The sequence below is a fragment of the Diadema setosum genome, chromosome 19 (assembly GCF_964275005.1).
Source record: "Diadema setosum chromosome 19, eeDiaSeto1, whole genome shotgun sequence".
Taxonomy (NCBI): Eukaryota; Metazoa; Echinodermata; class Echinoidea; order Diadematoida; family Diadematidae; genus Diadema; species Diadema setosum.
In genome coordinates this window covers 1,810,326-1,825,475 of record NC_092703.1, presented here as the reverse complement: position 1 = coordinate 1,825,475, position 15,150 = coordinate 1,810,326, and the positions used below count along the sequence as shown (strand labels likewise).

At 39.2% G+C, this 15,150-nt stretch overlaps 1 protein-coding gene across 1 annotated transcript; it reads right to left on the bottom strand.

Moving 5' to 3' along the window:
* Nucleotides 1-145: 145 nt before the first annotated feature.
* LOC140243124 (uncharacterized) lies at nt 146-5,541 on the bottom strand. Its single transcript, XM_072322853.1, has 2 exons — nt 5,408-5,541; nt 146-2,038 (listed from the first exon to the last, which is right to left on the bottom strand). The coding sequence occupies exon 2, from the start codon at nt 2,015-2,017 to the stop codon at nt 146-148; it is 1,872 nt and encodes a 623-aa protein (XP_072178954.1). The 5' UTR covers nt 2,018-2,038; nt 5,408-5,541.
* Between the last annotated feature and the right edge of the window lie 9,609 nt (nt 5,542-15,150).

The following is a 15,150-nucleotide window of genomic DNA, read 5'->3' as shown; positions in this document are numbered from 1 at the left end:
TCATAAACATTGGCGGTCCACCTATCACAAAAAAAAAAAACGATGTACAGTAGCTGAATAATTTGAGTAACAAAGATGAATACTTAAAATGCGATTTCATGTGGCACTTTGAAGAAAATACATTGCCAGATTGTACTCACTCCTCTCACTCCATCAATTTGTTGAAGATGTACAGTCTATCAGGGGTCGAAAAGGCAATCTCTCCACTCTTGAACTTTTGGAGGAAGTACCAGTTGCGCTTCTGCGGTTTCTGGATCTTCTGGTCGGCTACAATGGTCTTCGTGTGCTTCAACTCGGCGGTGTACTGGTCGATGGTGACTAGTGCGCTTTCATGCTTGACCCAAGCGATGAGGATGGTTCCATCTGCGCATGCTGAGGGGTAAGCCATGGTCTTTGCATCCTTGGAGATGGTGTACAGGGTGCGACCAAAGGTGTCGATGACTCGGGCAGAATTGGCGGAGCTCCTCACCACCAAAGCCTTGGCGGATTTCATCCCGAAGAGCTGCATGGGCATGTGGTCGTCGCAGGGTATGTCCCTAATCGCCTGACCGCCGGAGCCGGGGAAGACCTGGATGTGCATAGTCTTCATGTAGCTGACGTAGATGTTGTCCTCACCGTCCACGGTGAGTCCGCCTGGGCCGCCCTCTGCGTCGGTCAGGGTGCCGAACTTGATGCCGAGTTTGGACAGCTGTTTCGTGTACAGCAGGATGTTGTTGTCGTCGTCACGAATGGTATAACGACCGTCGGCCATGCAGGCAATGGCGCGAATTTCTACGGAATTCAAGGCCGTTCCGTACTGACCGTCGGCAGAGAAGAGATGAATGCCGCCGAACTGTGATCCAATGGCCATCATCCCGTCTGGAGTGGGCGCCATCCCGTTCATGCAATCCTTGGCGGGAAGTTGGATGTCATTCTCCAACATCCACCTGCTCTCGGCCTCTCGAATCTGTCCTAAGTCCAGCTCACCGGATCCCACGTTTCTGACAAATCGGAGTCGCTCGCCTTCCTTGGCTGTGCTGGAAGGGTGGTCGTAGTCGAACTCCTCTCCATCTCGTCCAAGGACCCTCTCCAATTCCTGGCACATGGAGTCGTGGGCGGCCAGGGCCTCCTGCTCCAGAGGAATCTTCATGCCATTGCTGACGAGCTCCTCGATGGTATCCACATTTGTGATCCGATCCTTGCATTCGTCCTCCAAGTCGTGAAGCTTTAGCTCTAGCTCCTCGATTCGACGGGTCACCTTACCCTGAAGGAGTTCCCTCCTTTGAGCCAAGTGCTCGATGGACTCATTGTAGGCCTTGTCGATGTCATCACTGAGATGCTTGGACAGGGATTTCAATCTTAGGCGCTGCTTCTGGATAAAATCAATGTATTTGTTAATCGCTGACTTCTTGATGGTCGACTTGTTCTTCAGATCCTGGATGTTCTGCACGAGAATTTCTTCATGGACCACTGCTTCGAGGATTTTGTGGCCAGCATGAGCGTGCTCTAGCATACCACATCGGAAGCACACGTGCTTGCGACAGTCGGCGCAGAAGCACTCCTCGTCCTCGCCGGGATGTTTCTTGCATTTTCGGCGTCGCTTCAGGGCTACCTTCCCCGTCACCATCTCGTTCATGGAGACCACGTTGTGGCTGGCGAATCGCTTCCACTGACTATGGACCTTGACGCATGGCGCACACATATCCATGTCGCATTCCTGGCAGAAGGAGACGGCTGGTTTCTGCTCCCCTTCCGGGCAGCTGGTGCAGAGCTGGCTCTTGTTCTGGACATCGTCGACCAGGGCATTCAGCGTCTTGTGTACCTGCAACTGGCTCACGTCCCCTGTGGGAACTGCCGTCACTTGCTTGCAGACAGGACAGGGAAGCTTGACCTTACCAGGCTGAGATCGCAGGAGGCCCGTGAGGCACCGCTTACAGAAGGTATGAGAGCAGGGTAGGGTTCTCGGCTCCTTGTAGATGTTCAAGCAAATCGGGCACTCCAGTTTCTGAGTGATAAACTGCTTGAATGAAGACGTCATGTTGATGGTAACCGGAATTGTCTGGAAGACAAATGAAATACGAAATTGTTGTAAATACATCTGATTTACATTTGCAACTACATGTACTGTACATGTATAGTATCTTTACTCCTTATGAAGGAGGATGGCTGGGAACAGGGGTTTGTTGTGCAAGTAACATCTCTAACTCTCGCTTTATGGGGTCTGCATCACACTTGCCTACAATCCCTTTATTGTCCATTTTGCACAATGATGTGCCATACAGTTGTATGTTCCTAAATGCATTCATATAAAAGATGAAATGCTTACGATTATGATTGTAGTGTACAAAGTAAGACATGTGATAATAACAATGATCTACAAAGTTTGCCCTGACAAAAGTTTGATGAAACTTTTTGACTTTCCGTCTTTGAACTTCCGGGTTAAAAAACAAAAGGACGTGATCGTAAGAGATTGCGAGGATTTTCTTTTTTAATACTAAAATCCATTAGTTGCCATAAACGACAGATGGTCGGTAACATGTGGAGCTTGCTTACTAAACAAACTAGGATGTCTATATTAGGACTTTCGGGAATCTATCACGCATATAACTTTGACCTCTTCAAGATGGTACAATGCGGTATATTGTACATTTATTGTAAACAGGTTTCTACAAAAAAAAATGTACATGTACGCAGGGGACAAGTTTGCATTTGACGTTTCTATTTCAGATCACTTCTACCAGTACTTAAACTTGAGCCTCTTGTTTAAACATAGTTCATTTTGAGATTCACAAATCGCATTTATGTATCACCAAGGTATTCATGATCATCATAAAAGAAAATAAATGTGTCTGTATTGTAAGTTGGGAGTAGTACAATGTATCATTTAATGACGCAAACACCCTAATTACATGTACAAACATAATATGTGTTACGCAAACGTTATTAAGAGAAATCGGGGATGAAAACAGCCCTCAGTGTATAATGTACATGTACAAATTGTAGGCCCACTTAAAGGGGTATTGGTTGATTAGTTGAGATGGTGATTCGGCTCTTAACTTTTGCAAGATACAGTAGCTAAAAACCTTGCACTTATAAAAAAATGTTAGAGAGCATACGAATTCTAAGAGAAGTTCAGAGCTTATTGGATGAAAATAGGTTTTGAAATGGTTGAGACATAAAAAAGTAAAACAAAGCAATCCTAATGTAAGGTGTGTCACTCGGTTTTTAGATCACTTTGTTTGAGATATCTCGGCCATTTCAAATTCAATTGTCATCAAATAAACTTTAAATTCCTCAAAGAATTACAATTGTACATGTTCTGAAATCATGCTGCATAAGAGTTTTTTCCCCATTTAATTATCTAAACACAAAAGAGGTAGAAGTCTGAAGCCCCATCTCAACCATAACTTTACCATTCCTTTGATATGTTTGCAGTCTTGCGTGACTCATCTCACTTTTAACTAGTAAGAACTTTACGTCGATGTACACAGTAGGGCAATTTGTCAATTAGTTGCAATACTAAGAACTTTTAATTCAATTCATGAACTACTGACACGACTTATTTTCTTTTTATTGATACACACATCACTGGTATTAGTATTCTAGACTAACATCAGTATCCCAATCTTTGAGCTTTTCAAGTCTCATTTCATTGTATGAAATTTGGAGAAGATTACAAGGGAAACAGGTCCTAGAATTTCACAGATGACAATATTTAGAAAATTATTCAGTATTGATTTCATACAGTGTTGGTTGAATGATGGAAATATACTCATTTACACTACAATTGTATGTAGCGTGGTTTTTATCAACTAGACTTCGTTTTACGGTCAAGGCCATTTATATTGTAACTACATGTACGAGAGGGCAAACACAATGCTCATTCACTCTAACAGCAAAAGTCTAATTTGACCAGTGTGTATAGATAGACGTACAAAACAATCATAAACGGCATAATATATCTTCCAACAGGTGCAAATAAACACAATATACAGTATTCCAATTGGTAATGTGACTCGTGAGAGAGCAGAGTCTAAAGTCTCGACAGCGCGTTTAGAATAAAACGTGCTACAGTTTGTATGTAACTATAGTATGCTGCTTACGGCGGATACTGACATCTTCATAAGAGCAAAATACAGGGTACATACAACTTGTACATATATATATTGTACGAGTACAGTACTACTCCATGTATATATTTCATGTGATATATAGGTGTGCACTACAATTGACGTACACTGTATGATCATTGATTATATATTCAACCCACAATACCATTCGCCGCTTGATTACGTCACCTCCGTGATTACATCCACATCCACTCGGGTACTATACAATTGTATACAACATCATTTTAGAGATCACAAAGCGCATCATGATCAATTCGATTCGCTGGCATTAAAATGTGACATACCGCATGTATACTGCACAGTACAAGTCCGACGTCATGTTCTACATATAGTCCTACAATGTACATGTTGAATGAACAAACACAAAGGTACATACTTCTACGTACGAGTGTACATGTTCGTGATTAATAATTCGTGATATCTTTAATTCAGTTTAATGTATAATTTGAAAACAATTGAAAACAGTGTGCATAATTTCGCCCACCTGAAAGTTATGCAAAATGTTTTATCAAAATTTAACCGACACTCGCAAATCATCAGTGCCGATTTATCGTGTCTGCCAGGCGACGTGTACATGCTTATCACTAGAATTACGTCGTACATAATATTAAAGGGATGGCACAGTATTGGTGGAGATGAGAATGGACTTTTAACTTTCTGTGAGATACCAAGAAAACAGTTATGATACAGTACAGAGCACACCATTTTAAGAGGAATTCAAAGTTTATTTGATGAAAATCGGATAAGGAATGACTGAAACATCCCAAAACAAAGTGAAACAAAGCGATGGTGATAAAGTGTCCCACACTTTGTAAGAATCGTTCTTTTTTGGATATCTCAGCCATTTCATAACCAATTTTCTTCAAATAAATGTTGAATTCCTCATAGAATTACATGCTCTTTCATATTTCTGAAAAGGTTTTTCGTTATTTCATCAAAAAAAAAATGTTAGAAACCTGAAATTAGATCTCAACCAAAACTGTAGATCCCTTTAATATATGTGGGTAAGGAGCAGAAGAATCTTTGAATTGAAAGAAATAGGTCGTAGTGAATCCAACAAATCACTACTACTTAGATCGTGGGCCGCTGCTGCTAACGTATGTCGAGGAGCGTTCTATTTTTCACACCATCGTAAAGTGCGGACGGCATTGGCAAAGCGACGTTGTTGACTTCTCGGCTAGTTCAGGAGATGTACTCAGTCGGCAGGCAACTGTGCATCATCTGTTACGTTATCTTCAAAATTACAGTTTAGATCACAACTAGTGAAGTACAGTGAATATGATATTATCATAACTTACCACGTGTTGAAAATATATCTCTGTGTCAAGCAAAGCGACCCCAGATCAGCACTTTCAAGGTTTGTTGAAAAAATTCGAGTAAGTCAAATTTCCACAGTGTACAGCTGGAGTGTCAGGTAACCGCTCCCGTGCGCAAGGGTGAGGCGAAGCTATCCGTTCCCGGTGGAAGCACGAAACGATTTGAACTCACTGCGATGGATGCGAGCAAACACAGAAGCAGAGCGTCGGGTGGTACCGACGCGGAACCAAAGAGATTCATTACTAATAGAGGACACGCTCGCCATTCAGCGCATACAAATATGAAGACCGGACCGATGTAACAGTTGCACACATTGTGTTTGTTCCTGTGCGAGGAAACTTTGTTGCCGCTTACACCACCTCCCTGGATTGATAACCAAAATGCTGCATATTTTTGATGCATTTTGGGTTCCTAAAGTCTAATAAGTCAGCACGAGTTGTAGATACAACGTGTAGTACATTGGCGGACGCTCTTCGCTCATGGCGGTTGGCCGTTCAATTGACCCTGCTTCTATGTGCGCGGGCGTACTCTATGAGTATAGCATCTCTTTTCAGTATCTCTTTGCGCTCTACTCGCATTCCAATCAACAATAGGTGGCGTCAGTAAAATAGGTCGTTTTTATTGTTCGGATCGCCGGACAACTGAGGGGCTTTTTATACCGGTGTCCAGGGGCGTGTCGATAGCTGATCGGCAATTGGAGAGTTACTGAATTTCTGTGGCTCTACCAATGAGACCATGTAAGGAGAGGATCGTTACAAAAGGCGTGTTTTTATTCGAATTGAGCTCCCAGACCCCAAACACACATCGTGTCTGTGTGTGTGTCTGTGTCTGTGTGTGTGTGTGTGTGGAGGGGGGTGGGGTAAGGGGGTAAAGGAGTACCATCTCACACCTTCTTGGTCCAGATATACCCCGTCGAAATCTTGCATTACGTCTTCAGAACAACATAATGGGTTATAGTGTTAGGTAAAACCCTGATAAGCTGTAAAATAGAACAGCAGATAAAAAAAATACGATGCTCTCGGTAATCTTTGGTAATACTCAGCATAATACTCGGCTTTCTGCTCTTATGGTTGGCTCAGCGTGCAGATATTTCGTGGGAGCAAATGTCATGGGACCGTTTTCTTATATTGTGGTGAGGTGTGTGCTTCAATATCTGTAGGCTCTTCATAGTTATTAATGCATCACTGAAGAAATTTTTTTACACGGCATAATGTTTCAATTCTAACTCCCAGTGTGACATACTGCTGTATTTACTGTTAGTCAGTTAAAAGGATAGTGATTCGGTTCGGAAATTTGTAGGCCCCTACTTATCTAACATAAGAAAGAATCGGGAAGAATCGAGTACCATTATAGGTTGAGATGAAGCGGTCACACGTCAATCGATGAGTGACTGGGCTTTCCAAAAATAATGAGACAAAAGAGAGAGCCTTAACCTCTGAAGAATTCGGCATATCCCTTGGAGAATCTATTTTGGACTCGAGAGTAGAGGAATACAACTCCAACCCGGAAAACAAGAGGCATTCTATGGGATTAAATGGCCTGACCTTTGACCCTCCTACCGGAAAGTGAGAGAGAGAAAAAGAGAGGGATTGCATGAGAGGAGTACACTTGACCTTCCATGACATCTTGGCAGTATCAAATATTATTCACAAGTCATGATGCTTGGCAAGCCAAAAAGGGGACTAAAAGAAAAATCAATAACATCATACTTCGTCTGCTGCCTCAGGAAAACGTATCCCTTCGTCGTCCTTCTCCAATCATCTTAAAGGGATGGTAGAGTATCGGTGGAGATGCACTGAGGATTAGGTATTCAAAGAAACCACTTATGAAATGGTACAAAGCATACGATTCTAAGCGGAATTAGGAAAAAAAAATTATGAAAATCTGATTTGGAATGGCTGAGACATCCAAAAACTTAATAAAACAAAGCGATCGGAATAAAAGGTGGGTCACAGCTTGTCATGTTTTGCTTGATAACTAGAAACCACTCTATGAAATGTTAAAGAGCATACAAGTCTAAGGGGACTCAAAAGTTTATTTGATGAAAATTGGTTTTGAAATGACACATTGATATATCTGAAAACTAAGTAAAACAAACAAATCCTAATAAAAGTTGTGGCCTGTCAATTTTATTAGGATCGCTTTTTTGTGTGGATATTTCAGCCATTTCAAGGCCAATTTTCATTGAATGAAATGTTGAATCTTTCTTGAAATTACATGCTCTTTCATATTTCATAGGAGGTTTTTCATGATCTCACCAATAAATGTTATAAACCTAACTCCTCACCTCAACCAGTACTGTACAGTCCCTTTAAGACGTGATAAAGAGGCAGGGAATGTCTTTACTCAGGAGCAAAACATCACTGAACTCCGGAGTTTATCCCTTCTTGTCTTGAAAAAGACCATGATGTGCATTGTTACCATGGCAACCACTGCTAAACAGGTGGTACAGTCTTTGCAGGGGTGCACCGTTATCGTGGAGCAGAGCAGTGGGCACAGAATAATGGTTTCCATGGTCAAAAGAAAAGCTGAACTTGAACCACTGTCTATTTTCGCCTTTTCTTGTCAAAACCAATCATTATAGACGAAATCCTGCAACCAGCATCAATGGCTGCTATTCATAAGTATGCGATCACCATGGCAACGCGATGAGCAGTTGCACTTTGATGATAATTTTCTTTAGCAGACGCTGGTGCGTGCTTGGTGCGGGCCCGCTGTAGTCGTCTGCAGAAATACACAGTCGTTATTCCCAGTTTAATGGTAATTCTTTCTGTGTGGTTAACAAAATTGTGTGATTGAGTAACAAAGTAATCAAAATATTATGCAAATACCAAAATATCTTCTCCTGCAAAAGTTCTAAAGGACCAAACTAATTTTTGTTCAGGTTCAAAAACAATACAACATTATGTAAAATGCTGGTGAATGACAGTTTCGTTGAGCAATCGAAGCCAACCTGACAAAAAAAAATAAGAAACAAAGTAATCTGTAAAATGATATTAAAACGCTCTGTATACCTTGTGCATCAACTGAATGATATATGATAAAAAGATGTGGGTTAGAATCATACATGTAATTTGAATTTCCGCATTCTTATTTCAGAGCGTAAGCTGATGCCATTGATATTGATGTAAAAGGAAATAATTGAAAACAGAGAAAAAGCAAAACAAAACAAAACAAAGCTTACGATAGATTATACCGTCGTCGCCATCAATATCAACAAAACTATGACAAGATTTTCTCATTTTACTTTTATAATATTTGCAACGGGGATTTTTTTTTTGTGATACCCGAATCAAAGTTGGAAGACGTCATTTTCCAGATTGATTGCAATAAATCATATTGATTACTCTAAATTACCATAGTTCCTGCTCCCTTTGAAAACAGGACAAAGAAGATCAAGAAGAAGAAGAAGAAAGTAAAAAAAAGAGAAGATGACCACTGTGAAAGAGAAGAAAACAAAAAAGAAGAAAAAGAAGAAGAAGAAGATTGAAGAAGAAGGAGAAGCAGGAGGAGGAGAAGGAGGAGGAGGAGAAGAAGAGGTGAATCCAGGGGCGCTTTACTGCAGCAACCCTGGGATCCAGGGGCCACATGTAACTCGGCGAGGGTAAGCTTAATGATCATTTTTCAAAAGCATTGCATCATGATTGGATGACAGATGGGATTTGACAGCCACTTGGAGCTTTCTACCACCACTGTTGCCGTCAACGGCACCGGTTTTTTTTTTCTTTTTGTAACTTCACTATGATAATATATGATCTCGTCATAATGCTTTAATTGGACGTGTACGTGATAAACAAACGTCTGGGGGAAAAAAGACTACTTCATGTTTTCAGCAGGATGTGCATAAACATTTTCATAGCTAGGTATATCTCCTTTGAGGCGGAACGATTCAAAATTTATCGCTGAATGACATCAAAATAGATTGAAATGGAATACCTGACTCCTGTATTTCTCATACCCCACATACGTATTCAAACCATCGGAAAAATACACGCCCCATTAAACTCGTGATTTGGAGAAACATTTAATGAGATTTTTCAATTCGATGAGTAAGCAATGTCTCCGGATTGTAATTGCATCCAACATGGCAGTGATGCTGTAACAAAGTGAAATCTTCGGCCGCAGGAACGAAGTCAAATAGCTTGCCTGACAAAATGAATAACCAGGATACATATAATACGTGTAGCGAGGATGAGGTTGTTTGGATGTTTTATCAACGTGACGTTGACAATACAAATGCTTCGGGCTAGGCCGAAGCCAGTTATCATGATGTCTGCAATGCAAAGCCCGTGATCTTAAACATCGTGGGTTCTGACGAGAGATAAATTGAATTGTGGAGATTCGCACGTTTTTCCCGCCGATTTGACAACGACGGGTGACAAGTCAAAGGTCATGTCTATTCAGCTGCCAGTCAAAAAAGCCACGATCATTTTATTTTGTTTGACATTGGGAAGAACCTCATTCCCATATTTTTGTCTTCTTTCTTTATTGTTCTTTTTTTGTCACATTTTTAGAATTTCTTGATTTTCAAAGAGAGATGCTGTTTATTTTGTTGCTGGTTACACGTCTGACAGCGTTTCGTGGAATCAGTTTTTTATTTTTTTTTTCTTGCATATATGGCTCGACCTAATTATGGGCTGGGCTTAGAGGGAAGGATTTGTGAAAAGCTACGGACAAAAGTAAACTAGAACGTACATGGCACTGGAGTTATAATTGAAAGTGTACAGAGAACATTATGATTACTTGGAGTCTTTCTTGCACTATTCCCAGCTCTTGACATTGAAGTCTATTAATGATTGATTAAGAATTACTCTGTAAAAAGAAGAAGAAAACAACAACAACAACAAAAACAGTGAAAACATTCACTCACGAATGAGTGAATTTCAGAAAAGAGTAAATTAAGAGTGAAATCGTATAAATAGTGAATGTGGAGTGAAAATGATTTATATATATATTATGTATATATAATTATATATATGAAGAGGTTGCTTCCAAAAGGCGCTAAATCCATTGAAAAATGATGGATTTAGCGCCTTTTGGAAGCAAGCTCTTCATATATATATATATATATATATATATATATATATATATATATCACTTATTTTGGAGTGACCTCAGGGATCACTCCAAAATTAGTGAAAATAAACATTTTCACCCAAAATTCACTCCAATCTCACTTTAAACTTAACGTCTTTTCTCTTATTCACTTCTTCAAAAGTCAACAACAGCAGCTGCAGCAGCAACAGCAGCAGCAACAACAACAACGACATGACGACGACAACGACAACAACAACAACAACACAAAAAATAAGCAAGCACCCCGCCCCCTCAAAAAAAAAAAACAATAAAAAAAAAAAAAAAAAACACGGAAGTTCAAGGAGCTCAGATTGTTCCTTACATTCCAGTGAAATTCCACACCATGTAAACTTCTTTGATCTGAAACAAGGAAAGTTCATTGTAGAAGGCTTCCTTGCTTAGTTTTCGCCATTTTGTTTCCCCCTGTCTTTTTCTGTCTTTGTTTTTACCCCTCTTCCGTGTATTCTGGCTTATATATAACATCTTTTAGAACTTTGTCATATCTGGACATTACTATGATATTATTGCGTAACATGATTGTGAAGCCTGCACGCGATGCCAGTCCGGGCGAACTCGTCTTCATTATTGTACTGTTTTGAAACAAGAGATGGCGCTGTTCAAAAAAAATAAATAAATAAAAAAAGTGCATGGTCAACAAAGAGATCTCATTTGGTGGTCAATGTGTTGATAACCCAGACCGCACGGCTGTATAGACATTGAACCAATGTTCAATAATCGCATAGGTCAGGTTTTAGTTTCACGCATATCGAGAGAAAACTGAATTTTAGCATATTTCATCAAAGGAATTCATTCATCATTCCTTCAATAAAACGTCCTTGGTAAATATCTTGAAGACGACAGAATGCACATTGTGGTAAACTCGTGGAGCTTTATCGCCTATAACAACCTAGTGTCTGAGAACACTATCTGTAATGTCTGCTTGAAAATAACCAAGCAATGACTTTATTCTTTTATCATAATAATCTACATTTGCAATAATTATAGCCGAGGAAAGTCACGAGTAAGGTCAAACTATACTGGGTTCGGTAATGCAGATCAATGTTTCCTCAGAGCTTTTTTGAATTCCTGATACTCTTCTTTCCTGATAACTTCTTTGCATTAATTGCGTCACTCTCTGAACATTGACCTCTCCTCCTTTCTTCTCCTCATTCTTTCTTATCTTACGCCTCTCTTTGTTGATTCTCTCTCTCTCAGTTTCCTTATTCATTCTATTTTTTTTTTGTTGTTGTAAATTTAACACAATAGTCTATACACACGTTTCTCTATTTTCGTGGATAGGAACACTAAATAGTTTTACCCGAGATTCTCAAGCTATTTCTTCTACCATCGTCGTCGTTGTCTAAAAAAAAAAAAGAAAAAAAAAATCGAGAAATTACAATATCTTTGAACTGACCAGCGTCTTTAATCTTTAGTCTTTATCTAGCACATTGGTACTTTACGAGTTAATCATCAGACTACGGTAAATTTTTGTTTCTTGTTTTTTTTTTTTTTTTTTTTTTTTTTTTTTTTTTTTTGGTGGCTGAATTATTTTGTAATCACCAAGTGTTGATGTCCTTGTAATTGTTGACTTATATTGTGACGACATAAGAGAAAGGACAATGAAGCAACATTGACGGTTTCCGAAGAAGTTGAGTGGACAGATAATTATTGTTTATACATAGTATGATATCCATTATACTAAGGATGGTAACAGAGAAAGACCATATGGGTAAAACACGTGAACTCACGCACAATTTCTACACACACACACACACACACACACACACACACACACACACACACACACACACACGCACACACATACACACACATTTACCATAACAAGCTCGTACTCTGGTGCAAAATAAAGAGATCATAATAATACAAACTCGCTCAAATGCGCACGATAATTTCCCTTTTATACCATTCTTCCAACACTCTAAAAACACAAATTAGCATTTAAAAGGGCCGAGGAGTGACAACATTTTGAAAGTGTTGGTTTTCCTGCTAGATTCAACATTTAAAATATTATTTTAAAAGTTGGATGCAACACTTCAAAAAATGCTGTCACTCCTCGGCCCTTTAAAATGTTGATTCAACATTTGCGTTTTTAGAGTGAACAGATTCTTATTTTCTCATCTGTGTCATTTCATGATGTACGTCATTTGTTACGATTTCTGCTTTTTGGTCTTCTGCGTTTCTGCTACAGGCCCCATGTGCAGTAAATCGAGTCGATCAATCAAACAACAGGACATTCAACACCCAGTGTATCGTTTGAGCCAGTGTACATCACTCAAGCTATTTCTGAAATCTGACAATGATTTTTTGCTTGATTTTGTGTGCGATATCTTCAATTGATAAATGATGTATAAAGTTAATAACGAATACATATCAAATAGATATTGTTAAATACATCAGATTACGTTTTAATATAAGAAATATATCATAGCTGACAGAAAGAAACGTAGAAACATATTACTTACTGCAAAATTAAGCAGTTAAGGCAACCTAACAAACAATTGCGATATTGCCAAGTTTCATAAAAGTAGTTTTTCAAAGGTGTTTGGTAATAAATGTTGACTAACATAAATTTTCGGCATGATATTCGTGACAGTGTCCTGTACAAATCGTGCAGAGACCTTTACACTAAGTTTAAAACAGTTCATGATGACTAGTCATTTTATTGATATGCATAACAAACGACTGAGATAATGTGCACTTAAAAGCAGAAACAGCCAACAGTTGAAGGTACTTCGAAGTCAGGTATGGCCATACCAATCATACTACTCCTACAACACCACACTTTAGAAATTGGAATAACTAACGCTTTATCTATTTACATACATTATCTTAAAACGAGCGGGACAGTTGTTTCAAATTCTAAGCTCTTTGCGGACGGTGTTTTCCAACGGTAAATAGATATGAAAGAAACGTCATCCCGGTCAAGGACAAAAAAGAAATGACAAAAACAAAATGAAATAAAACAAAACATGTTTAACGTAAGAAAAATGTAAACATTAATCGAATGTCATTATGTAGAAAGTATGAATACCTAAACTATGGAGATTAGAATGAGCATCGTCAACATGTTGCATATTGTTGTCTACCTAGGATATGTTAACTCAACTCTAGCGGCAGCAAAGGCAGAATTCTAAATGAATACTGGATTTCCAAACGCAGACACTTATATTTGTTATGATGTAAGTCTTTTAGCTATGAAAACACACCAGATTTCCCAAGGTTAGTCGCTTAGGCCCAACTGTTTTTTTTTTTTTTAGGTATTGAAAAAGGAACAAAAAATCTTATTCTTAGTCCAAAATTTCCAGCATTCTTTATTCCCTGCAACTCGAGCTTAAAGGGATGGTGCAGTATTGGTGGAGATGAGAATTGGGCTTTTAACTTTTAGCGAGAAACCAAGAAAGCACTTATGATATAGTACAGAGCATACCATTTTAAGAGGAATTCAAAGTTTATTAGATGAAAATCGGGTTTGGAATGACTGAAACATCCAAAAACAAAGTAAAACAAAACGATCATAATAAAGTGTGGGTCCCACACTTTATTAGAATCGCTCTTTTTGTGATATCTCAGCTATTTCAAACCCAATTTTCATCAAATAAACGTTGAATTCCTCATAGATTTACATGCTCTTTCATATTTCATAAGAGGTTTCTCATTATTTCACCAAGAAATGTTAGAAACCTGAAATTAGGTCTCAACCAAAACTGTACGATCCCTTTAAACTCATACTGAGGGGACGACAGAGCTCCTGAAAATGAACTCTGACTTCTACCTAATGAGAAAAGTGAAACTGACACTCAAACCCTGTTTTAACAGACCTTACCCCGTCAACGTCGAGACAACGTCCGGAGAACAAAGCGAGGAATACCCTGGTAACTGACACACACCAATAACTTTCTTCGGGTATGTTTCCATAACAACCTAAACCCGTTCATGCTCGAAGGATGTGCGGTTACGACCATGCACGTGATCGGCGATGTCATTCTGTATGGACTATAATCTGTGTATGCGTATTGAGCGTAGCAAAGAAATTTTACCGGTTGTCGGGGTGATGTTGGGGTAATGTCGGGGTAATTACCCTGGCTATCATAGCTACTTTTTAGAACTTGACAAAAGTTACGGCGACAACTAACGTCCGAGCAACATTTCGGGGACCATTTTTAACAGGCATTGTTAAAAAGGGTTGAGCGGATGTTGTAGATGAAACTCTGGTTTGAAAGGCTCTGTTAAAGCGGGGCTTAATAGTTGACGCTAAGAATTATTGTATCATCATTAAAAGACGAAACAAGTGTTTATTGAAATGATCTCGTCTCGTAAACCCGCACATTTATCAAATAGATCGATTTAGTACATCTGCAATGTATTCGGATTTTAAGCATACTTTGGTCACAAAAGTTGCCCTTAACAGCCACAAAGCTTACCGGAGGCTTGCCCGACCTAGCAACAAATAAGCAAATCTATGCCTGTGGAAATTAATCGGAGATAGCAAGTAAATGACATGCTTCGTCACTAGGTTGTTGGAAGAGAAACATAAACTGTAATTACAGAAACGATTATATTGTCATGCGAGTAATCCTTGCAAGCGACAACTGACTTCCTGGATCAAGGTCAATATAATATTGTTTGT

Bases quoted from the DNA above. Each gene is read 5' to 3' on its own strand.
- LOC140243124 (XM_072322853.1), bottom strand. From the start codon at position 2,017: ATGACGTCTTCATTCAAGCAGTTTATCACTCAGAAACTGGAGTGCCCG.